This window comes from Netta rufina, assembly GCF_964035555.1.
Source record: "Netta rufina genome assembly, chromosome: 7".
Classification (NCBI taxonomy): domain Eukaryota; kingdom Metazoa; phylum Chordata; class Aves; order Anseriformes; family Anatidae; genus Netta; species Netta rufina.
The window spans coordinates 8,070,540-8,096,975 of NC_140130.1; the positions used below are offsets into that span (position 1 = coordinate 8,070,540).

Sequence of the window (26,436 nt, forward strand, 5' to 3'; positions counted from 1 at the left end):
TTCTCTGGCTGCAAGAGGACAAGAGCAGAGTACTTACTTGCAAAGGCATGAACAGCAAGACACTTGCTTCCCCCTCCCCCCCCCCCAAAAAAAAAAAAAAAAAAAAAAAAATTAAACTACAGCAGCTCATTTCTATGGCCTGATTTTGAAGCTGCTTGACACTATTCTTAACTTCCCGGGGCAAACTCCTTGCTTGCCCCAGGCGCTGGCAATCCAGGTGCTCCCTCTCATTGCCCATTTGGACCCAGGGCATTTCTTATCTCTTTTCACCATAATGTGCCACTTGCCTACCATAATTGCTCTGGTTCTTTGAGCTGATTTATCCTACCTTCAAAACAATTCATTTATATCTGAAATTGGATTATAAATAACCATGGATTACTCTACCGCCAGTATGAAAATAACCAGTGCATTGTTATCATTATCTTATGGTGAACGCATTGTGAACAAGTGCACTGTCTATACAATCAAATTAATTCCTCTGCTTATTAGAAAGTATTATGTGGATGTTTCAGGTATTTATAACAATAAGCAAGAAACATTTTAAATCTGCATTTTATGCAGCTGGACAGACTGGTGTTTCTTAAAGGTAGGCAGGCAACTTGATTTTGTTTAGAAACAGATTCATGCTAGAATTTACTCTGAAGTCTTTTTCTAAGAACAGCTCATCCTGGGCATATTTTACTGAAATACCACTTTTATTCAAATATCTATCTGTTTCTGTCCACAATTCTTAGCTTGCAGAATACATTTCCAAAAAGGGTTTGTACTCCACGTTGATACCCTGGTCATTTAAGGCTCCGAATCAATGGCCATATTCCACAGAGGACCATCTCATTAAGATACGAAGGAAACACCCATGAATCATCCAGGCAGAATCTGCAAAGAAGGGATCACATTGGGTTTCACAACGGTTTTACAGTGCTCCACTGACTTCCATGGCTATTTCTTATTTATGCTTGAGAAAACTTCACCAGGTTGGGCTCCCCTGAGTGTGTAAAAATGTTTATGCTCACAGCTTTGTCACAGTCTGCTCAAACTGATTGCTCTACTCATCAGAGCATTAGAGGCCACCAACGCCTGATTTCCTCTGCACTGCCAACATCTCTCAACTGACTGTGCATCACAAGGCAGCGCTTTTCTTCTCACCCGCGCAGTGCCCGCTTCAGATCACACCTCAAGCCCTGGGCAAGGTGCGGGGCTCCAGCCTTGCTGTCACTGCCTGGACATCACCGTGCAGAAACCACAGCTCCTGCACTTGCTCTGGGCAAACCCAGGGCTAGGCAAACCCAGGGCTTCCAGCCCCTATATGTCCCGTGCTTCTGCTCTCTGCAACGAGAGTGCAAATTCAGAAACAGTTGGAAAATCCCCCTGCTCCTTTACAGGTAAATATACACGTGTGTTTTGTTTTGTGTTGTTTTCCTTTTTTTTTTTTTTCCCCCCCTCTTTCTCACGTAAAAGACAGGACTGTTAGTAAAAATGCAGTTTTCAGCTCATGATTTGGGCATGACGTAGTGGGAAGCACCGTGTGCCCTCGCCCTGCTCGGTGGGTGTTTGGCCCTGCTCTGTTCCCTTACATGGCCTGCAGATCTGCTAGGCACAGCATTCTCCATATTCCTCTTTCCACCCCTCCACCCCTCCCCACCCCCCGCTTTTTAAATCTCATTTCTTTTAGGACGAGAGAGCCCAGCACACAAGGAGTAATGCCGCCCTCTGCTGCCCTACTCCCGGCTCCAGGGGTACAGCTATGCTCACACCAGATACCTGGGGAATCATCACCAAACAAAAAAAGTCAACCAAATATACTGTTGGAGCAAAAATATGCCTGGATTTTAAAAATGAGGAGGGTGACTGACACAGAAGTGTTGTTCAAACATAGCGTTCAATTCCCATTGATATGTTAATACATTGCATTTCTCAGCAAGAAGATAGGATTCACACTATAAGTTTTTAACTAGTTTGCAACTACAACTGTAAATAAATGACCATATGGTATATTAAGGGGCTTATTTATATAAAAGAGGACTCTAACATGAACTGTAGCACAGTCTCTCTGTATGTCGCTTACAGGAGTCAAACTCCTAGCCTTCTCTCACCTGAATATTCAGTTTACCTGAACGGCAAATCCAAAACTCTTTCAGAGGCATGGGAGCTGTCTGAGAGCCCTGCAAACCATACCTCACATTTTAGGTGGATTTGATTTACCACTCCAGTATGCATTCCCCTTAAAGAGGTGCAGATTGATTTGTTGGAAGTTTGGATCAATGATTTGATTCACTAATAGGCCTTATATGTGAGCCTTTAGGAGCTCATCGATTTGCACCAATTCCTGCCTGTCAGCTCAAAACCCGATACACATCGCCACTAAAATAACATGCAACAACTCTGGGCACGTGCTGAAAATTCAGTGTGTATAAACCTAAACATCTCCATCTTTTAGCATTAGCAGAGGAATGTAACGGCAAAACATGACCGATTTGGAAAAGGAAGACATTTCTTTTTTGATGTATATCACTATTTTGTATCTAGCCTCATTTCTTAAGAGTTTTTAATGATTCATTTTTCAGAAGTTTGAATCTTTTAATTTTCCCTTTATATTTCCTAGTAAACATTCAGAAAACTCAACTAAAATAAAACACCTCATTCTAATACCACTACACATACACACATACCCCTGAAATTGCTATTAATCCATCACCTCAAAAACAAACAAACAAAAAAAGAAACAAACCACCTTCCTTCCCAAACTCCTCAGATGTAAAGAGAAAGTTAAACTTTGCAAGGAAATCTTATTTAAAAAAACATTAATGTAATTTCCAGACGGAATTGGTATTGACTGGGCAGCAGAAAAGCAAATGCTGAGCAGAGAGGACTAAATTATGGGGAAAGAATCAATACAGGAGCCCAACTAGAATGGAAGATTTAAACAGATGTTTTTTCCCCTCAAGCTTTTATCTATTTTGTAGGGGACACTCAGGATACAGGGTAAATAATATTTTTAAGAGGCAGATCAAAACCAATCAGATTAGGAGATTCAGGGAAATAAATTTATCCTCAGGCCAGAATGGTGCAGAACCCAATTCTTTGGTTGGCCAAGCGAGTTCAGCCCAGATTACAGCCAAAAGTAACAACATGTCCCAGCTCAGGTTGTAGACCGAGGCAATACATTTTACTAGTCCAGCTAATGATGCTGAAAAAAAGAGGCATGATATTGAGGCTAAGCTACAAAATATCTTTACAAAATAAGCCATAAGACATCTACCAGGAGATGAAGTTGGATATGTGCAGCCTACATCTGACACACAGCCCATGATCGAGCACAGTTCTGCAACCTGTGCTCTCTCAAAGAAACAAACAGCCGTTGTCAGACCACAAACAGATTTTGCTCCTCAATTCCTATACCCTGAGCTGGATTCGAAATATCTCCACAGCATCTCCATGAACCCACATACAAAGAGGGAGCAGAAACTGCACCAGTCATCTCTTCACAACACAACTCATCTCAAATAATGGTCTTATGCAGTCATGAATGGAGAAGAACTCATTTTGCACCTCACCTGCTGCTTCTCCTCTTACTTTTATTGAGGCATTACTTGCAATTACCCCAGATATGCTAATAATATCTGCATGCTGATGCATCTTATTGAAAAGTTGCACCAACACTTTTAGAGCTATAGCGGGTTTTAAGGTTCTCAGTAGAGATCTCATCACCTTGACGAGAGGGAAAACCCAGAGCAGAGTAAGTGCCAAGCCTTTCCAATTTATCTTGGGAAACAGAAAGGATTTCTTCCATTTTTCTCTCACTGGCCCATTTTTGCAGCATTCTTCCAATTCCTGACTGTTTCCAGTTCTAAAATCTCAACGCTAATTTGTTGAACCCAGAGTTTTGCATTAATGCAGTTCCCTTTTAAACTACTAAATGATGTCTTCTCTTTACTGGAAAAGTCTTACTGTATATTTGGGTTTTGCTGCCTACTGAGCAGCATGCAGTTAACTTATACGTGCTTGCAAAACTAAATCTTCAATTCGTACATCATTATTAGGATTTTGCCCATGATGCTAAGTCCTAATATAAAATAAAATAAGTCCTAATATAAAATAATGCTTTAATTAATACTTTTTCCCCCTACCTGTCTACCTGTTCAGTGATGCATAGGAAAAAACAGTAAAGTGTGCAGAGGTTGGGACAGGGCATCTGGTGGACAATTTCTTGCACTGTGCTACCAATACTTGGAAATGGCTGCAAGTTCTTGCAGAGAGCAGTGATTAAAGCTTAAAAAGAGAAAGTACCTGTTTCCACCCCACAAAGGAAAAATGGCCAGCTGACCATGTGAACACAAATCCTATCAAACATTAGAGTACACCTTGTCTGTTGATCACTCAAACCACATCATTTAACCCATATTTATTTTTTTTTTTTTAACTGTAACTGTAGTTTATAGCAGTGTGGCTCATTTCTGTTCCTAAAAATGTAAAGCAGCCTAAAACGTGAACAAATTGCAGCTCATGATAGCTGCACACTTTATGGGTTATTTAACATAATTACTCATTCTTATCCTGGTCAGCTTGCTAAATTCATGTACTGTATTTCCAGCATGAATAATTTATAAATAATTATAATTATTTATACCTCACAGCCCCTTCAAAGAAACTGCTGGGAGCCCACACCAGGCAGCAGGGCCAAGTGCAGCACCGCCTTGTCCCGGCCCCAGCCCAGGGCTTACAGGAGGGAAGTGGAAAGGTTGCACTTAGCCACCAAAAAGGGTTGTGCATTAAATCTCCCTACATCAAGCACTTGATTTATAGGTGATGCCAGGCAGTTCAAAGGAGCCGGAAAAATTGCATCTCCCTGCCAAGTGCCTTTTTCCCCCCCCCCCCCTCTTCTTCTTTTATCTAGTCAGTACAATTAATTTTAAGGGACAAGGTCACAAACCAGCAAACATCACCTCCCCCCTAACACGCAACCACCTTCTCTTGCAGAAAGCAGTACCTGGCGATCAAAGTGCTTCCCCTGGGGGAAGACCACACAGCCATGAAACAGTCTCCAGAGCACCCAGGAAAGGGAGCTGTGTTAACAGGGCATGCCCACAGCTTTATCCCCACTTTTTGGTGTAAACGTACAGTCGGGCAGTCAGGGACGACGTGCAGACTTGTGACTCTCCACAAGGGCTACAGGACCCAAGTCTTGCCTCTGCATCCCTTAACACATCTCCTGCTGCTGCCTCTCCACCTCCTAGTGCTGGGGCAGGGACCATGGCACAGTGAAGCAATGCACTACATCACAGGGACACCACAATTTGGAAGGAGTGTCAGCATTGAAGGGCATTTTTTGGTGTGCCAGGTAAAGGCATTACAAGGGCCAAAAGTCCAGAACTGAAAGACAGGCAAATTCAAATATAAAAGAGGCCCCACGCTCCCCCCGCTGAGCAGATTTAAGTTTTAAAAGCCCCAAACCAGCCATCTTTTTATTGCCCAAACATATTAACTCATGAATCTTCCCTCTCGCTCTTGTCTTGGGGTCTTGCTGGCACAGGGAACATTGCTGCCATCCCATGGCTCCTCCATTCATGGCCGTGCTCCTCCCGCCACCGCAGAAAACATTCCTACGGCTGCTCCTGGGGGGTTGGCAGCTTTGGCCCAGGAATCCTTCCCCAGGGTTTAACTGATAAAAATACCAGTGTCTGAACAGTGCAGCCTTTCAATCTTGCCTGGCCCCCCCGGGCCAGTGCAACCTCTGCTTGCATCTGTGAAGCTCCTCGGAGGTCAATGTGGTTACCCAGACGTACCTGAGGGCAACGCTGGCTATGTACTTTACCTTATTCAAACCATCTGCTTAAAGGTTTCTGGTCTATGAGCCCTTTTATGAAAGCAGAGGATGGGGATGCAGGGCTGAAAGCACTTCTTATTCCCAGGAAGGCTCGGGGTCTGAGCAGCCCTCAAGCTTTTCCCTCAGCAACGACCTCCCTCTGCTTGCCGGCAACAGAAGTGTTGTATTTTTGATCACTTTTAACCACTTCCCAGCATTAAGCTAAGAGTCATCCTCTGCACAGCACCGCCTTCACCAGGACCCCGAGGGATGACCTGGAGGGTACTGAGGTTGCCTTGAGGGGTAACCTGAAGTCCAGGCATGAGCCTGTCATGGCCTTAACCGTAACACAGGCTGCATCATATGGCAGATGGCACCAAAACAATCCACGTGTGGTTAACCTCTGGGAGCGAAGGACTGCTCAGCCACCTCTGCCTGCATTCCAGAGCTGACCCTGGCTCTTCACTGGGCCTGTTCAGCAGCATTCAGCCAGCACCAAGAGCATAACCCAACCTGGCAGCCCCTAATGTACATGATACTCATCCTCAGCACATTGTGGATAACACCACTTCTCCCCTATGAATGCACGCGAACATCACCGTGTCCCTGCACTTCCATCTGCCCTGTTCTCCCACAGCTCCATTCCTTCCTGTAACATCTTGTGGATGGAGAAGAGATGGCAGAGCTACCTCCTCACCATCCTCAGCCTCACGCCTGGCTTCTTCGGTGCCCTGCCCCCTGTCCTCCCGCACCATGGGACCAAGCCTTTCTTCCCTGAGCTACCAATTTCTCCACCAAGTTCATCTGAGCAATAGAAATTTAGGACCAATGGCAGCATGAGAAGGCAAAACTGTCACTGCTTTCCAGATCTTTCACTGTGGGGCCAGGAGTGATTTGGGTTTTCAGAGCTCAGCCCCTGTTTCAAGGTGCTTCCAACAGCCCCAGGGAAGCATCAATACAGAGAAATGCTCTGTAGGCATTTTCTTCCCTCTGCCCCTGTCGGATGCTATCTGTCTGGCTGCTGTCACTGAGCAACGCCAAAGCGAAACCTTCAGCTTTTCTTTGGCTGCAAAGCCAGGTCCTTAAACAAGGGCACACTGCTGTTTGAAGGCACAAGTTCCTGCTTTAGCCACTGTTTTCAGCTCAGACAATGGCATTCTTAGAACTAGATTTATGCTTTGAAGTGCTTCAAAGTCCCAAACACTGTCCCTTTGCCACACATTGCTTATGGTCACTGGGATTATTATTATTTTATTTTTTTTCGGATCTACAGTTTCTTGAGGCTATCAACTGCAGACCTCCCAGCCCATGAACAACATCCATGTGAACACATGCCATCCAGTTACCTGCTCAAAAACAGGGATACTTCTACCTGTCAGCACAATGTGCTGGCACTGGCAAGGAGAAAGAGCTTGTTTAATTCAGAGCTGCTGAACACAGCTACAACAGATCTAAACCTCTTTGCCATGACCTCCCAGCTCTTTTTCGGTCTCAGCTGTCACCTTCTTGTCCTGCTGCTCAAACAAAGCCAGCTCCACTGGAGCCTGTGGAACAACCTCTGCCAGTGATTTGTCTTATTTAGGAGGTTCTGGCAATGTGAGTCCCAAACCCACCTGCACCACATATCAGTTCCAGCCTGCATTTTCATGTGGTGCTCTTAAATGAGAAGTATACTGAGAAAGAAAAATCTGTGTTTAACCTCCTATATTGGCTAAAGATCAATAAACTTTCATTTACTTCAGCGTGCCAGGACCTACTTTATGAACTGATGAACACAGTAATTACTATCTGCTGAATATATCTTTAAACATATACAAGTGAAAGCTGTACCTGTACAGGCAAAAAATGAGAGACCACCTAAAGGTTTTAAAGATCAGCTGAGAATAGGATGACATTTCACTTCTTCAGGAACACTTGACTGTAGTGAAAGCAGTGCCTAAGCAGGTGAAATTGGGTCATAATTATCCCATTAGCATTGTGTGGGTCTGCAGGCTGCTCCAAGATAATGTCCAGAAAATGTTTCCTACACACTGGGAAATCATTACCTCTGTGGTTTCATTAGTGGAATATTAGGCTCAGGCAGCTTCTGAGGCAAACAGACACTTGAGCAGCCAAAACAGGCTGAAACCATGACTTGACTGTTCCCCCACACCCAGTGCTCAGAGCTGCCTTTTTCCAGTGCAAGCAGAGAGAGGAAGGGTTGTAATGTGACCGCAGGAGAAGAGAGGACCAGAAGACATCCCACAAGGCCAAAGCTGCCTTCGTGTTCTTAGCATGGCAACTGCAAACAGCATAACCTAAAGAGCTGCATAGGCCAGAGACACATCTATGTGCTGACATATATAGAATATATATATATATATATATACACACATATATATGCATATATATATGTACTGCCTGTAGACCCATCTCTAGAACGAAAAGTCCACCTACTGCAAGAGAGCTGTGCTAATCCTGATGGTCTCCACATGGAAGACCACCTCTGCCTATGGCACCAGGCACCTAAGACAAGGAAGAAAATTGTTAAAATAAAATGAGAGAGAGAGGAGAGCTTTTGCAGAACAAAATTGAAAGGTTAGTGTGGCTTTGCCAAAACACCATGGGCCAGAGAGAACAGTCTCCTGCCCACCTAAGCACAGCCTGGTTGTAAAACTGGAATTGCACAAATTCCATTTAATTCCCACAATTGAAGGGGGGCAGAAAAAGTCAGGATGTTAATCCCTGCGGTCATGGCTTCCTTAAGAAGGCAAAATACCGTTATTTGGCAAGTCCCTGGAAAATCCCTGGAAAACAAAATGATCCTACGGGTCAGTGTTTTAACAGACAAAACACAGAGTGGGACATAGTCTGTGGACAGTCAGATTACTGCAAAACGGAGTGGATCAGGTTTTAATATGCTGGGATTTCAATTTTATTTTTTTTTGGGGGGGTGGGCGGGTGGGCAGGGAGGCAGACCTTGAGGTCTTCTCTACTGATGACCTTCAGCAAGTTTTGAAACACCAAGAAACACTCGGGATGGCTGGAGGAAAGCAAGCTCTCCACAAATATTTCTGGAAGACAAATAGAACAGCACAGATAATTGTTTCGGCTTGACATTGATCCTGGACACCCTTCAGGATATGCGATTCTTCATTTAATTGAGGAAGAAATGAAAGTGATATAATGTATATGGCTGTATGGAAAATAGATCTTATGAAGCCAACTAGAGGGTTTTGTTAAACTGCCTGCAAATTGGGTTGAAAAAGCATTCACAGCAATGTAACATAATTAAGACAGACGTAAACAGACTTACAAACACAAACTTTTTGAGCATGTCTTAGCTGCCAGTGGCTTGTATCCCAGCAGAGGAGAGTTAAAAGCAATAAGCCACCGTCCAGCAAGCGTGAGAACAGGCAGCTTGTCCAGCAAGCAGCAGCGTCAGGATTTAACAGCAGCACCATGAAGTTAGACAAATCGAGGCTTAAAACATGGAACAAATGTTTAAGGCAGAGCAATTAGAGCAATTCATCTTTCCAACAAGCTGCAAGGGATCATGGTGCTTTCTCAGCCACTAGCAAGCTTTTTAACCACATACAGAGGATTTTTTTTTGTTATTATTATTATTTTTTTTAAAGACAAAAATGCACTAGACAGAACAAAACCTCCAAAAAGGCTAATGGCCCATCTCCTGCAAATCAGGCTAGATGATCATAGCCAGCCTCACTGACCTTATAACATAACCACTTGTGAAAACTGGTAATTTTCATTCATTCTGCTGCCATTCGACATCTCTTGGGCACACAGTAAAAGGGTTCAAAAGTGAATATAAATGTAACAGTAGAGCCTCTTTCTATAAATCAGGGTTACGCGCTGAATTTACAAATGCTGTCAGTCCAGCATCCTGCAGACTTCTCAGCCCGGAAAGCCAGACAGAATACAGATGTATGGACTTTATCAGCTCCGTATTATGCCTCACAATGTGAAAATGATTGCATGATGAGTAAATTCAACACCCACGCAAATAACTGCTGCTTCCAGTTCCTAATGAATCACAGGCCCAGGATGGGGTCAGAAGAATATTCATGGTGGGAAAAAACAGCTCAAATGGACCATTTCACATGCTTGCCTGGGCAAAAATGATTGCAGAAACACTAGCTGGGGAGATTAGTGACATAACTTAAGCAGACAACTAACCAATACATTCATGTGATTTTTCTCCCCCTATTTTAACATTTTATTTAGACTATTTAAAATCTCTTAAGAGTTGATTTTTATCAGATTTATATTTAGAAACAGGCTGAAGGAGAAGGAGAAAAAACATTTACCCCAAAAGACTCCGATGTTCTGCAGTCAACCAACCTAACATTAAAGGTAGAAATCAGTTTTGCCAACACCATTGTACTGGAGTAGCGATAGCAGATAATGGGTCAACCCAGTTAATAAGGTATAAGAGCTAATAATGAGCTGCAGAAGGAGCTGGGCAGCAAACACACAAGTGATTCAACATCTCCTGGATGCAAATAGTCTCTGCAGTGAGCTGATTATATTCACTGGGATAGATTTCACCGCACATAGAAGAGATTAACCAGGCACCAAAATTTCTGTAAGACTGTCCTCCAGTTGACCCTAACACCATTTCCACTTCCCTTTCCCACACATTTTTCCTCTTCTACCCCCAAGCACATAATTTTATGGAGCAAAAAGCTGCTCCAGCAGAAATCCTCATTTCATATCCATAATACCCACATCAGCTTGGGCCACCTTTCCAGCAGACAGAGGAATGAGCTTCTGCCTGGAGCTGCCACAGTCAATCCCGCTCCAGAAGACAAAACATCCACTTTGGCATATATTTTTTAAAAATAATTATTCTAATGCCGTGGAGGGAAGGGACAAATTGCAAAGTTCAACCCTCTCTGTTTTACCAAGGCTGCTAGACAGAAAAGCAAGCCTGGCAGAACATGCAAAACATCAGGGTTTCTGCAAGGGAGACCAATTACCCTGGTCCACATTTCCAAGAGGCAGCCTAATCTTTCCCAGAACTGGGCATCTGATAATAAAAACTGCAGATCAGAATAAGGCATGGAGAGCCCGACTGCCAAAACCCTAACGGTAATGCCCCAGCAACACATTATGCAATGAAAGGGGACGTACAGACTTTGCCATTTACCTTGAGACAGATTTCTTAATGGAGCATGAAAAAAATCAATCAGGGGGAGGGGGGGGGAGGAAAGGAACCTTTTATGTTGCTTTGATATTAATTTTTTAGTATTTAGTAGTCCTTTTCTGAAGGACTGAAGTCAGACACAATACCACCAAGAAGGTGGATAGTGTAGCATCTACCTGGGCATTCACACACCTTGTGCATTGAAGAAGCAACTCCTTATTGTGCCAGAGATCAAGCTGTGGCAGAGCTTGACTTTACCTTGCCAAAAGCCTTTAAGTATTGATAATATAAAAGAGAGAGATGCACGCAGTCCTCAGCCCAGCACAAAACATTTACAGCCAGCCAGGCACCAATGTGTACTCTGCATCTCATCTCTGCAGAGCCCAAAGAGCAAGCTGGAGGCTTGCTTCTGGGCTCATATGTGAATAGAGGTAGCCTCGCAGGTTTTAAGTGGGTGCCCAAAAACAAGGAGAACAGGACAACAAAAAGGGGCAATTATGAATTGTAAGTTACCCTGCAATCCTACTCTATACTATCACCACGAGAAGCTGGCAAAGGTAATGTAAGAAAAGGAAACAAACAGTGCAGATATAGTTTCCTTGGCCTTAGAGAACTCTCCATTTTGGAGCAGTGTCCATTAACTGGCCAAGCCTGAGGCTTGGATCAGACACCTTAGGTCTTCCTTCTTGACCCTACCATCTACCAACACACCCATCATGAGCAAGTGATTCACCTTTGCATTTGCACAATGGGTGCAAAGAGACTCACTTCCAAAGGAAAACACCTTCAAACCTACAGCTAAAAATATCCTGTAGTGCCTGTTGTGTTTTTCTCTAAGGGACTACAAAAATTTTTCCTATAAAAGCTGATCCTGGGGTTTTTTCCTCATTGAGGGCAAAATGCTGCCAGAGCTGTCAGAAGGACTTTGTGAAAAGGGCAAACCTAAACCTCACCATGTCCCCAGCCACATACCAGCCTCCAGCTTGCATCCTGTGTCACGTTCCCAGCTCTTCATATCCGCAAGTAAAATGGCAGATTTCATCTGAAGTAGAAACTGTGTCTTGCTGCATCAACAAACAGCCTTCATTAGCCCTTATAATCTGCACCTCACCCTTTCAACTCCTTTGCTGATACTTTTTCTTTTTCTTTTTTTTTTTTTTTTAATAATACTTTACCACTTCCTAAGAGGAACATGTCTTCCACTAGTCACTGCCCCATGCGAATACCATTACTGATGCTACTTTCCCTTCAAATGAGCTCTGCGGCTGTCTTCACCCCATCATGCTGGTGGCTCCTTTTGGTGGATCTGGAGCCCCACCACAACCTGGTAGTGGTTTGGTCCCATAGGAAAACCTGTAGCCACATTTGGGATTGATTTTGAGCCCCGAAGTGGAGATCTAAATGTTTTTCAACCCTTAGATGCCAAGGAAATGAGCAACATATGTATTTGAGAGTAACTGTACAAAAACAACCAATGCAGAGTAGTTTTGCTGTCCAGTCTATTATACAATAAAAACAACTCTATTCTCTCTATTCTCAATGCATTCTTTTTTTTTTTTTTCCCTCTTTTGAACAACCCGTGCATGGCAGTGCTAGATCTGCCAATGCAAGCTAAACATTTATCAGTGCTAGGAATAACACATATATGCATTTAAGTAAAATAAAAGCCTCACATAGAAAGCTATCAACTCAAAAGCACAAATATGCCTTTGTTTTTTTTATCTGACCCAGTGTTTTTTCTTCAAAAAGGCTCTTGCAGGTACCTGAGTTTTCGTTGTTTGCAATGATAACTTGAATGGTCTGAAAGCAGAGGCAGCAAAAAGGAATCTGAAACTGTGGCTACTTTTGCAAGCAATTTCTCCAGGTCATCTCCCATCCTGCCACTCAGCGCAGTGGAAACATTCACATAAATCAGATATGGTTAAGCAAACATAACGTACCTCAGAGTCATAAAATGTGTTTTCTTCCCCACTTTCACTGAGCCTGATTATTCATTGTTTCTTCTTTTCTACACCAAAACAAATTCTGACATGCTGCTGTCTGCTGTGCTCAGGCTTTGTGTCTCTTTAGGTGCCCGAGGGTTGCCCCTTGTCTCCAATGGGACAAAACGTTCATTGCCACCGATTCCGACATTGAACGTCAAAATACTAAATCTGTTTTACAGCCTTAAAAGCAAACCAACAAAACCCCTTTTCCACCACATCGCCTCAATTGCACAGGAAATGCACAGCCTGTGTGGAGAACCACCCCCCTGTGCTGGAAAAATTAATTTCATAACACAAGAGCCACACATATTGGAGTAAGGGTTGGGTAGGCATGCAAGTCAAACAGCAGAAATCTGGTGGTTCCTGCTGGCCTTTCTTGGGAGCTCCAGTACAGAGCTGGGAATAAAACCCCACAGCTGTAGGCTATGGTAGGTGGGATGAAATGTCACATTGCACGGAAGCACTGTCCTGCTGCGAGCACAGCTGCAGCTCCTTGCTGGTAGGTGAATGCCATGAATGCACTTCCACCAGATAAATATTCAGACCCAGGTTAGACACTTGAAACAGGAGATGGTAATCTTGAGCAGATAAATTTGTCCTCTTCTAAACAGTGTTATTTCCATTCTATCAGTGATCAAATCAGCAAACAAACCAATGCACGTTAGTGAAGTAAAGCTCTCATACCATTACTGAACTCCATGTCATGGTCTTGAAAGGAACTAGAGCTGGGACCTGTGCTAGAAAACTGCCTGTGCCTACAAGATGCACTTCTCTAGCTAAACCTTGCCCTGTTACATGGGAATAGAAGTCTACTGTTTGTTTTTTGCTTGTTTGTTTTTTTTTTTTTAAAGTATAAGATATTTTCTTGGCCTGCCAAGGTGATCTGTTATTTGAGGAATAGGAAAATATTCTCTTTTAAAGGAAAAATTAAGAATCGTCTTTGAATAATTATAGGATGACTGCTACTTTCTTAACAAAAGAAAACAGGAAAAGGGGGGGAGGTGTCTGCCAGAATAAAATACTCTGTCATTTGGTTGTTTCCCAGCTTCCCCTGGATTTCACTTGAATCACCAGAGCGAGGCTCTCAAGCGCCAAAAAGGAGACCAATTTCAGCTCTGATCCACAGAGTTAGTTCATTACTTTTCTGACCAGAGACCGAAAGACTGCCAGCACACAGCACTCACAAAACACCTGCATAAGGCATACGGAGCTCAGCATGTGCAGCTGTCTCGCTCACCTCGGTCCCAGTTTGGTTTCTCTTACTGCAAAGGTCTCCAAACAAAAAGGAAGCTGGCACCGTGGGTGAAGGAGCACATCACTCCCATTGCCAGGGGACTGAACGGCAGCAGGAAGCCACAAGGGCAACGATCATCATCGACACCCGTGGCATTAGTGACATGGTGCATCCAGTCTGCATGCTCGCTGAAGGCATTCTGATGATGAATTAGATTTTAAAGGCTTCTGTAGACTGTGGAGATGCCACTTCTTGCTGCCCTCCGATGCTCGCTAAAAATAAGCAGTAGCACATGAATACTGTGCAGAATGCACCCTCTCGGTCCTTCTCTATGGCATTGGTGGAGCTGCCCTTGATTTAAACACCCGGTGACCATCCCATTGCTCTTTAGGGACCACCTCCATGTGAGCAGAACTGAAAAGGATTTGCAGAAAGAAGGGGGCAAATCGCTGCATGGGGCAGCAGCAGAAAATGGGCCAGGATTGTGCAGAAAGGGATTTCCACGTTCTGTTTTCTTCCCCCACCACAGGGATGTCATGAGCAGAAAGGAGGCATTCACAGGCTTGTCTCTGAAGGGCAAGACATGGCTTTAATGTAATGCAAGACAACAAAACACCTTAAATCTTAAAATCCTTGCTCTAATCCTCAATGCCATGCTCAGTGCCTTGAGCATGTGCTGCATTCATCTTCCAGGAGCTATGCCATATTATTTATCTGTGGCTTTCTTCCTCCAGTCATCTTCTCAGACACCACTGCCCTCCAGTGATAAGTGCTAGGAGATGAAAAGCAAAAAAGCCTTGGTGTACCCTTGGAGACACAGCCTTGTTGCTGCCAACACTTCCTGTGTCTGCCAAAATAAAGCAGCTTCCCAGCTACTTTACCAAAGATCCTCCCCCCATGCCACAGCCTGTGCTGCATCCCGGTTGTGACTGCAAAAACAACCCCCACACAGCTGGGATCTGCTTCCCACAGAGCTGAAAAAAAAAAAAAAAAAAAAAAAAAGAGAGAGAGAGAGAAATCTAAAAAAAAGGGAGGGTGTTTTACACCCCAGCCATAAAGGGATTGCATATTGCATCTGTGGGAGCATGACCAGCACTTCAGGGCCATGGGACAAAGCTGCCATCTAATAGCTGCAGAGCTGCTTTGTAAAACAGAGTTAGCCAGCCTGCTTGCTCCTTCATGCCTTTTCTTGGCACCACCTTTCCAAACTGCACCAGATGTAAGCCTTCTGCACCTCACGCTCACCATATTCCCACAATATTCCCCCCAACAAACAGATTTATTTTCTTCAGGATTCCAGAAGTGCCTGTGCTAGTGATCAGTACGCCTCAAAAACATCAGTGTGCATTTCTACAACTGCCCCAAAGCATCTCCCAAAGCCGTGGACTTCAGCAAGAGGGAAGAAGTGACATACTTACTCCTTCTGGCTTTTTTTTGATAGGCAAATTCTTTGGTAATCCACAAACTCCCCTCCTGGCCTTACTAAAAGCAGCACAAAATCTCTCTCTGTACCACAGTCACCTCCAAAACTCCTTCAAAGTACTACAAACAGCCCAGTTGGAAAACACCCTTCAGGATGTCTTTTTTCAAGTTTCTTAAATTTTACCTTCCAGCTACACCCACTGATTCCAGCTACTGAAGCTGCATTTTGGCTTACAGCTACAAACACATCAACCACACACGCAAACTTCAGCATACACATGAAGTCATTTAGAGGGTTTGGCTGTATTTCTTTGGGATCTCAGCACATTACCTGCTCAAGAAATTACCTCTAGTTACAATTCCCAATGTCATAGACTGCAGGATATATAATACTGAGCAGGGATGAGCAAATACTCATCTGGGGGCACTTCTCTGCGTGTGAAACATTAAGGAGTTTGAAAAAATTAAACAGTGACAATATTACAGGCAGACACATAAATGGAAAACAGAATTACAAGCTTCAGAACCAGATCCCTTATTAAAAAACTATCTGCTTTGCTGTTGTTCGTAAACAGAAATTATACATTTATTGGCCATTTAAAATACCAGCAGTGATTTTATCTTGGATAATTTTATAGGAATTTCCAAAAAAGAGCAAAATGCAAAGGAAAATAACTCAAAATTGCCATCAGGTTGCATTTGCTAGAACCAGTCACAGCCTTGTACTTCATTACCACAAACCATATGTCAAAAACATACAATAAAGCTTACTTACATCTTCAGCTTCTACTTTGCTACCCTCTCTATCCCAAATTGTACATCACTACATGTCAAGAATGCTTTGATTTTGTGTTCACCTGCTGCTCTGCCAGTATATGCAATCAATAGCATACCTCTGATAAAGCTCACCATATATTACCCTGTAACATGTCATTTCCTGTTCTGATGTTTAAAACAACTGCAGAGTTATACCTACTCCATTACACTGGAAGCGAATACATCAGAGTGCATTGCAAAAAGTCCCCCAAATATGATTTTTACCACGCAGCTAGGCTGAACAGGAGAGAAGCCATGGATTCAGATGGACATTTTTATTTAGCACTGCTCTATCTAAATCAGTTTGCTTGCACTATGGTGAAACGTTTTCCCTGGACACCACTTTTTGGTGATTTCTTCACACCTCTTCCTTGGTAGCGAGGAAGCCAATCCATAACTAAGGCAATCACTTATTAACCAGTGATCGGGACTGAAGCTGGAGGAGGTCATGGTGCTACAACAGCCCCAGCCCTGCTGGAGTGGTCCTGCAGCCTGTCCCGGGAGGCTGTGCCCAGGTATTCCCCAGCCTCCCTTGCGCAATTCTGTACAAAGCCTCGGCTTTGCCCAACACGTGAATTTGAGCCAGAATATAATCATTGCTGCTTGGAAGTCCCACTGGGCAGGCTTGCAGTGCCCCAGCTCCTGCTACACCACATGCAGTCCTGAGTTCAGCTCCCTTCCTCCAGCTATTTCAATGTCTCCTCCACATGCACGCGCTTCCTTTGCAACTACAGGGCTGTATTACTAATGCAACAAATATGCTCAAGGAATATCTATGAGCAAAATGTAGGGGAAAAAAAAAAAAGGGAAAAAAAAAAAGAAAGATAAGGCTGAAGCAGTCTTCATCCTTTCCATCTGGGAGGTCATGGCACAGGGGAAAGCTCTCGAAGAAGCCCTTTGCCAAGCTCTGCTAGATATTTTCCAGGAACTGCATCAGCTCCGCAGGCAACTGAGTGCACATCTCGGGAAGGCTTTTTTCCCAAGCTTCTCATTAGTAGAGCTGCAAAGAGGGACATGTAGTGTTATTTTAGTGCTTTTCAAACTCATTTCACTTTGATGCACTTCTCCACCTGTGGGATTTTTGCTGGAGAATTACCTTCCCTGTAATGTGGCATAAAGTACTGACAAAAACTGACGTTGCGACTAAAAAGGAGCCAAATAAAGAGCTACTGTGTCCAAGTAGTTTATGGTACCACCTGTGCCCACATCTAGGCACTTCTTTGAGGAAGGTGAATGAGACACAGGACCCTTTTCCCCTCCACGCTTTTGGGGTCCCCTCCAGCCACCGCGCAGAAGCAACATGGCACATTTGCTAGAGCCCTTTTCCCTTCTATATCTTTAAAATGAGTTCACATCAGAGATCTGAGAGAGATGCAGTTTGCCCTAACCTTGCCTGGGAGCACAGCTATGGTTTTAAAGCTCACATGCAACCACATTTTGGGGGATTTGTAATCAAATCAGGAACACACTCCATAGGGGAAGGTGTGCCGGATAGTCACCCCTCAGCTGCAGGAAAATCCACCCGAGTGCAGCTTGGTCCCTGAGGAAGCACCAACAGCCTGTGGCTGGAGGCAAGTAAAAATAGGCAGAGGGAAGAATGCATTGCGAGGGGGCCGCTAGGAGCAGCCCTGCGTCAGCAGGGGACGGGCAGCCGCAGCCTCCCTGCCCCTCCGGGCCACATCCTGCCCACAGGAACGTGCGGCAGCCACCGGCGAGGGTGCTAGAGCCTGGTGTCGAGGCTCCGTGGGCTTTCCTCAGCTCATGGCACCAAGAGAACATCCCGAAGCACACTCTAGTTAGAAGATCCCGCTAATTTTGCAGGGGAAAGGAGGCACAGCCCTGTCCAGCCACTTCTCCCATTAAAAATTAAAGTCACCTGTGCCACACCTCACTTTGTGGCACCTGATAACCTGCTCATCTCCCGACTCTCCTGCACATCTCACCATTTTGTGCACAGACTGAGCTGCTCCACTTGGGTCATCGGAGAGAAGGCTGGTCAAAAAACAGGCTCTGACTCAAGGCGCTCTCTTTGCAGTGTTTTCTGGCTGTTTGCAAATTAAATAACCCTCAGACAAACTTTCCTCCTTCTTGTTTTCCTCACTTTGGGCCAGCGATGCATTAAGGACACTGAAAGCGACAGGAGCACCTTAACCGTTAATACTTACTATACACACTGATATCATTGAATCTAATACAATTATTTCAGGTCAATCAGATTTTATTAGATTAATCCTTTCCTGTCAACCACCCAGGGCTGAAATACCCGAAGAACGCGCTGCCCCAGCACACGCTGGATGGGAGCTGATTGGTGATGGATAAATGAGGGAAAAAGAGGCATTTCTTAGGGTGATTTAAAGGCTAAGCACATGTGTGGGCTCCTCATCTCTGCTGGGGTGCTGCTGCACAGGTACAAGGGATTTTTCCCCCTGCCTCCCCATTTTAAGGTCTGTGCCAGCCTCAGTCTCAGCAGGTTTAGGAGATAGAGATGGATTTGTACATGCAAGCATGATCTCCCCACCAGAGGCAAACGAAGGGCATTAATAATTAATGTCAAAAGCACTGCTGTCCCTGACACCCCACCTCTGAATTTTGGATTTTTGGAGACACTGCTCCACAGAAGTAGAGCTGCCTGTTTAACCCAGAGCTGCCCACCTGATATTGGATGAGCTGCGGATCCCAGACCGTCCCTCTCCACCCTCGGGCACCTCCGTAACACAGCAGGCCTGTGTTTTTGCCAGCTGCAGCACGCTCCCCCTATGTGTCCCGAGGGACATGGCTCCAGTCGCATTGTCTTTCAGGCGTGGGCTGAGGCAGGATTGATGTTCCCTTAGCAGACGATGAGATCACATCTAAATTAACCGAACCTGGCTTTACCAGGTGGTGGCAGCTAGGTGCCATACAGAGCCAGAAGCACCTGCTCTAACCCTCTGTCCAAAGGGTAAAGCCCTTAATGCTGGGGTCGAGCATCATGGATAAACACGCGCTTGCAGCAGTGCATTCCCCAGTGCCTCAGAAGAGGCAGAGGGGATGAAAACGAAAGGTTCCTGCCAGGATCCCATCCCGAAAAGACCTCAGCAGGGTGAGGGCTGCTTGGCTGAGACCACAACAGGCCCCAGCACCTCGTGCGAAATGTTGGCCCCCACTGCCATCTTGTGGCAAACACCTCCCAAAAACAGCTATGACAGGGGGGAACCTGTCAAAAAGTTGAGAGCGAAGTTTGCTGGTGTGGTGAGCATGGCCAGCTGAGCTGTTGGGAAGAGGGTGGGGAAATGGATCCCATCCCTAAAGCAATGCTGGCCCTGAAACTGCTGCTCTGGGTGCAGACCAGCGTGGAAGAACAGACAGACAGGGCTGCCCAGATGGGTACAGGGCTCACATAGCCATTGCCTCGTTTTGGTTGTGGCTCTGGCACACCCACCCATACCTGCACACAGAGATTTGTTTGCTGTTTCAAGACACTTAACAGTTTCTGAAGCAGTGCAGCATTGCGTTGGTACGAATACAGCTTGTTGACTCCAACAGGCAGGATTAAGCTGGAATTAGATATCGCACCTCTGAATTTGAGAATGCATTTCAAGTCATCCCCTCAGTAAATTCCACAAAATATAGGGATTATGGCTCATGTTGATCATTTGTACAGCACGAAACATCTTCAGATGCTGAAAAAATGCAGATGAGAACGCCTTGGGGTTTAGAAAGCACCTTGCTGCAGGAATCAGATGGTTTTGAACATCCCCACATACCTATGTGGACACTCAACCTAGCCAATCACCTCAGGTACACCTCGTCATATACTTTTTGCATTGTTTACCATTTACAGTGCCTCGCACCATGGCAAAGACTTTGCTTAGCAACTAGGCACCACTTCTCAGGAAGCACTCTCCAAGGCATTAGCGAAGTGCCTGGGTCACTGCACCAGCTCATCATGCCGCGGCCAGCTGCTGCCGCACCAGGAAAAACAACGGCACATTGACCCTCCTCGGGCTTCTGCATGCATCTACCAGGTGCAGCATCAGCTATCATTACAGTCTGGAACAACACAAAGCACTTAGCGTGCTTAGGTACACAGGAATAATAATAATAATAAATATCACTGAACAAATATACATTAGTAAATCATTCATATATATGTCTCTTTCCTCACCACACATCTCTTCAAGCAGTAGTAACACATCAAGAAAACTACAGGGAAAAAGTATATTCCAGAAAACGTAGATGATCAGCACTTTATGGTTGCAGTGTCCCAAATATTTTGATAAACCCTGGTTTACATCAGAATAGCTCCGTACACGCAATCATCCACACAGAAGCACTTTCCTTTCTTCCATTACAATCCATACAATTGTGTTCTTGGGAGGAAAAACAGCATAAAAACATACTTACGGACAAAATCTATCTTTTGGAACCTTTCTATTTTCACAGCCCTTTCTTCAGATCTTTGCAAGTCTTTCTGACTTTGGCCCTGCTACACATCACAGACGGGTTACGAGACACAAAGCATATTGCCAGATAGAGACACTCGATTTTTTCCTTCCAGTTGGGATTTCACTACTTCTGGGAGTTTCTAGCATCCTGTTTTCAACTTCTTGGAAGTTTTAAACATCAGTGTATATTACATACAATCTAGCCATAAATAGAAACAATTACACCACAGATCGATGTTTATTTATGTTCAGAGATTAAGAAGCATTTCAAGGCTGATCCCAGGCCCAGATGAAGAGGTTTCTGTGGGTACTGGTTAGAAATCAATATGCAGGAGAAAGGAGACTGGTCTAAATATTGGATCAGGGAATGGTGCTATGGAAGGTGTCTCCAGGTTTTAGAAGAGAGGCGCATCGCACGCCTCTCGAACCTCTCACGGACCTCGCGGGTTGAGCAGTTAGACAGCATTACCAGCTGCTGTGGCTAAAACACAGGCTTGAGACTGTCAAGAGGGCAAGTTCCCCCCCTTCCTACAGTAGCCAAAATACCATCAGCAGTTTTTAAGTCAGAGATGCCCACAGAGCCATTAGAGAGCCCTGGCACCAGGCCGGCCCATTTATTCTTCAGGTCAGCATCGGGAACTGGAAAGCACCGCTGCTCCCTTGGTAGGGCTAGACTGCAGCAGTGCCCTGTGCCCACGACAGCCTTGCAGCCCCCTGGAAAAGGGTCGATGGAAGGGGGAGGGGATGGTGCCCGCACTGACACCGAGCCCACTGGCGGGTATCAGCCTAGGGGGAGAGGTGCAGGAGGACCGGGTGGGTTGGGGTGTGATGAGGCTCAGGGGTACAGGGTGCAGCAGCATGTCATGGTAATGAGATGGGGAGGAATTGAGTGGACCTTAATTGAAAACCAGGAGCACCCCCAAACCAGCTGAGTTACTGAGCAGGATGCTGGGGCATGGGAGCAGCAGGGGGACGTGTGCTGTCAGCACAGCCCTGCAGGCACATGGGGGTCATAAGATGTGCTGGGAGGTCCCAACCTGCTTTCTCCAGTGGCTCTGGGTTACAGGGAGAAGACAGGGACCTCGGGGAGGTCGTGGGGAGCTGAGGGAGCCCAGAGGGTGGGGGCAGAGACTGAAGCACTCATGTGGCATTCACGGCCCCTGGGAAGGCTGCGGGTCGGGACTTTGGAAAAGCACTGGCAAAGTAAAAGGAAAGAGAGGGTTTCTGCTCTGCCTTGGGCTGGGTGCGCAAAGGGATGCCCTGATCCAGGAAGGGGGGAACAGACAGGCTGAGCGTGTGGTTAGGGAAAAGGAAAAAAAAAAAAAAAAAAAAAAAAAAAAAAAAAAAAGGAAAGCCAAAAGTGCCCCTCGTGTGTGTCTAAACGAGAGTTGGTCTCGTTAAGGCAACCGCGGCCCCGGCCGATTCGTCCCCCCAGCAACCCCGGCGCCCCCGCGCCCACCTCTCGGCCTTGGTGAACTTGCGGAACGCCTGGCGGAGGTCGTGGAAGGAGCGGTAGGTCTGCGGCTCGGCCGAGATGCCCTGCGCCCGGGTGGTGCGGGGCCCGATGTGCGGGCTGGGCGCGGGCAGCACCGACTGGCACTTGTGCAGCCGCCGGCGCAGCTCCTGGATCTCGTCGTCCTTCTCGCCCAGGCGCCGCTCCAGCTCCCTGATGCGCTCCTCCTTGAGCAGCAGCAGCGCGGCGAAATCCCCCTCCAGCTCGCTCATCCTGGGCAGCGGCGCTGCCCCGCGCTAGCGCCGGGCCGCTCGCATGGAGCCGCCAAGCGGGGAAAGGGAGGGGGGAGAGAGGGGAAGGGAAGAAAAAAAAAAAAAAAAAAGCCAAGGAAAGGGGAAAGAGCTTCCGTGCTGCTCCGCGAGGCTGGGAGCCTGGAAATAGCAACAATTACCATGTGATCGGAGGGTGACGCAGCTCCTTGTAACTGGAGCCGAAGACTTGGGACTCGAACGAGAGCACTTCATAAATATTGAATCGCCGCCCGCTAATGAGCCACGTGGAGCCGCCGCGGCCCCGCCTGGCCCCCGCCTCCCCGGCACCCCCTCACGTCCCTCCCGGGCACTCCGCATCCGCCCCTGGTCCTCTCCATTCCACCCCCAGGTCCCTCCGTATCCCACCGCCGACCCCTGCTGCTCACCCCACCCCGTGGGGTACCCCCATCCTTTCCCCGGCTCACCCCACGCCGCTCCCCTCAGCCTATCCAGTCCCTCCCTACTGCCCCAAGCCCCCTCAGGCACCTGCGTCCCCCCACACACCCCCAGGGGCACCCAGAGCCGCCCCCCCCCCCCCCCCCCGGCCGGGTGCCCCCTGTCCCAGCGCACGCAGCCCCCGCGCCGGGGGGGAGCAGGGTCCCGGCCCCGTGCGAGCTGCCTGGGAGCTCGGCAGCAGCCTCCGGGGAGGCCGGAATTCGCCCTTCCCGGACTTATTTGGAAGAGCCCATCACGGACATTAATGTTTTAATGCCGGCTGGCAAAGGGAAGCAGCGGCTCCTGCGTCGCGTTGCCCTTCCAAATCAGAGGGAGGGCAGGAGCCTCTCGCTCCTTCCCTCCCGGGGGGAGCCCCCGGGGGGCATCTGAGCCGGGCACGGAGGACGGTGTTGTATCAGAAAAGTCCTGGGTGCACGGGGAAAGCAATTAGCGCCTCTCTTTTAATGGGGTGGAGGCAGTGGGATGTTTTACCACACTTGGGCACGTTCCCGCTGCCTCTCGCACGCGGCTGGAGCCCCCCAGAGGCAGAGCTGCTCCCAGGTCCCGTCCGCATCCCAGCAGCATCCCTGGAACGGACGGACGGGGGGGGGGGGGGGGGAGTTATAAAAAAATAAATTGCATGTGGCTTTATTGGAAGGCAAAGAGCGCCATCTCGTGTAGGAAACCACCGCGCAACGCAGGGAAAAGATTTCACACGGACGGACCGGACTCTCCGCTTGCTGCTGCAGAAGAGAAGGGGGGACAGAAGGGTAGGGGGGAGCCCGCCCACGCTCGTCGCCCCCCAGACATTTCCCCGTTAAAATCCCGTTTCATATTAAAAAAAAAAAAGCCTTCATTTAGAGAAATAGGAGCGCTGTTCCTGCGCTCCTCTAAGGCTTGGCAAAAGCATTTTCTGGCAAGTCACTAGGGAAAGAAACCAGAAAGTGCATACTTTCCCCAAAACACACAGTAATTAGGCAGTCAGATCTCACCACTGTCAACCAGTGCTTTTCAGGGTTGTTTTTAATGCACTGTTTGTTATTCGCATTCAAGGACAGCCTACAAGCCTTGGTCTCCACGCAGAAACAGGAACCTGGATAAATGCTGAAACGACCACAATGTAGAGATGATAACCAAGCAAAGACACCCAATGATAAAAATGATACCCAATGATAACCAGACAAAGCACTGGTGCTTCATACCACGTCTGTCTACAGTCCTAAGACTTTCAGTTTGAGGTAGAAGTAGGTATGTAGAGACCTCCACCAAAGAAGGCCACTCCCAAGAGCAATCTTGCATTTCTGCCCTACAGCAACCCTAATGCATCAGAAGAACTTTCCCTCTGGTTCTTACTGGAAATTGTGCAATTCTGTTTCAAACCCAGTAAGAGCACTTTGAGGTTTAAGCTATTTTTCAGCCCTGGGAACCAGCAGGGCAAAGAGAAAATGTCAAGAATGCAATAAATTAAGTGCAATTAGATATTTATTGTGGATTAGGAGAATCTTGTCACCACCACCCCACTTTGACAGGCTCTCCGGTCTTCACCTCTATATTACCAGACCTGAATACAGACATTGCTTATGACTGTGTCTCCTTATAGAGTCTTGTTTAGATGGAAGAAACCCTCTGGAGCAGAGGGCAGGACAGAAAAAGCAGGTCCCAGCCTGCCTTCTCACCCACATGACCTCAGTTTCAAGTGTTCAAATGGCGCAGCATGTGATCAGTATTAATATCCCACCCAGATTTGGATGCCTTGTCCGTGGCCCTGCGTCTGAGCCGCAGCTGGAAACGAAGCGCTGAGCATGGCCAGACGTCTAAATCAGCTTTGGCCCTCCCAGGTCTTCCCAGCATCACTGCTTCTGCTACACAATGCTGTGGAAGAGGGTTTACAGAAAGTAAGCATGCAAAATACGCCAGGTATTGAACCAGGAAGGAGCAGCGTCTTCATTTTTCATTCAAACTCCTTCTAACAGAGGGAGATCACTTTGCAAGAGTGAAACACGCAGACATTAATCAGACTGCGGCTGTAATTTCCCCACTGCAGGCTGTGCCAGTAACCCCTTAGCACAACTTTAACAGGGTATCAGAGGTGACGCAGGATTTTATAAGATCAATAGCCTGACTTTTATTTCACATCCTCCACCCCCTGCACTGCCTCCACTCTCTGGTAAATTCACTTTTGCTACCAACAAGCCCTGCAGCAACATGCACTGGAGCATTTCCCCCATGCAAAAATAAAATACATGTAACAACAGAAATTGCTGTTTATGATCTATTTAAACACATATTACCTCTCCCTCCACCCCTAACATCAGCTAAACCTTTGCAACAACTTCCTAAGGGATGCAACTGTTCAGATGACACGAAGTATGTCCTCCAGACACATAGAGCAACTTATGTTTATAGAGGGAAAACATATACAAAGAAAGGAGATAGAGGATCCAAATAAGTTCTTATTTTAGAGGGCAGCAGCTATTTCTTTGCCCTGCTTTGCTCACTCAGCCCTGCTCTCCCCTCATCTTCCAGCCTTATTTTGTAAACCACCTCCTGGAAACAGGTGCTGTGCCAAAAGCTGGATGGTACCAAATCAAGAGTTAATTAAGTTCGGATGCAGCCCAGACTGCTTGCCTTCACCTGGGTTTTTCTTCATAACCATTTCCTTATCACATACAAGACAACTTGTTACGGGAGGGTGTTTTAAGGTTAAAAGAAGGAGGGATTAATTTTTTCCTGTTTCAATCTTTGGTATTTCTGTTGCTGCCTAGAGATCAAAGACCAAATGTGGTTTTCATCCCTAGTTTTCTGGGTAATCTAATAAATTGTGTCACCTCCCCAGTGTCTAATTTACTACCAGCTGTGAGGTTTCTTCACCATGCAGTAACTCCTCAAATGAGAAGCCAAAAGCATCCAGCTTCCTTCACATGGAGAAATGCAAAAAATATGCTTTTATTAAAAAGTTGTCTTCCCAAAATTCCCCAGCACTTGATGCTGCTACTTCTCACAGCCCATCTTGCTGCCCAACACCTTCCAAAGTGCTGTGGTGTTTGCTTTGTACGCTGCCCAGCTGCCCAAGAACATGAGTGGCTCCCATGAAGCCTCCACTGATGCCACCCAAACATTTCCACAGGGCTGGATTGATTTTTCCTCCCCTGCTAAAGCCAACCTATAAAAATTTACAGAAAAATGATGTTGCAGGCAAGGAAGCAGCCACAGGCTAGAGGAAGCTATTCATTTCTTCAGCATCCAAGATCTAGGCTCTAAGGTTTCATTAGCTCATGAAGTTACAGGGTTGTCCTGCTTCTTCATTAAACATTTTTCCTGACAGGATAAGCTGGAAACATTTCCTTGTATTCCACTCCTCCTGCTTTTTGGTAGGTTTTCTCACTGTTGTTTATGGCTCCATG

General features: G+C 46.2%; 1 protein-coding gene across 1 annotated transcript in view; it reads right to left on the reverse strand.

Moving 5' to 3' along the window:
• The window catches only part of PRKG1 (protein kinase cGMP-dependent 1), a gene marked incomplete at both ends in the record, with an annotated part of 468,546 nt that extends 445,934 nt beyond the window's left edge, over positions 1-22,612 (reverse strand). Inside the window, one exon of the mRNA XM_084290587.1 lies at positions 22,293-22,612. Within this exon, the coding sequence (XP_084146713.1) occupies positions 22,293-22,558 (266 nt within the window). The remainder of the gene's footprint in view (positions 1-22,292) is intronic.
• Between the last annotated feature and the right edge of the window lie 3,824 nt (positions 22,613-26,436).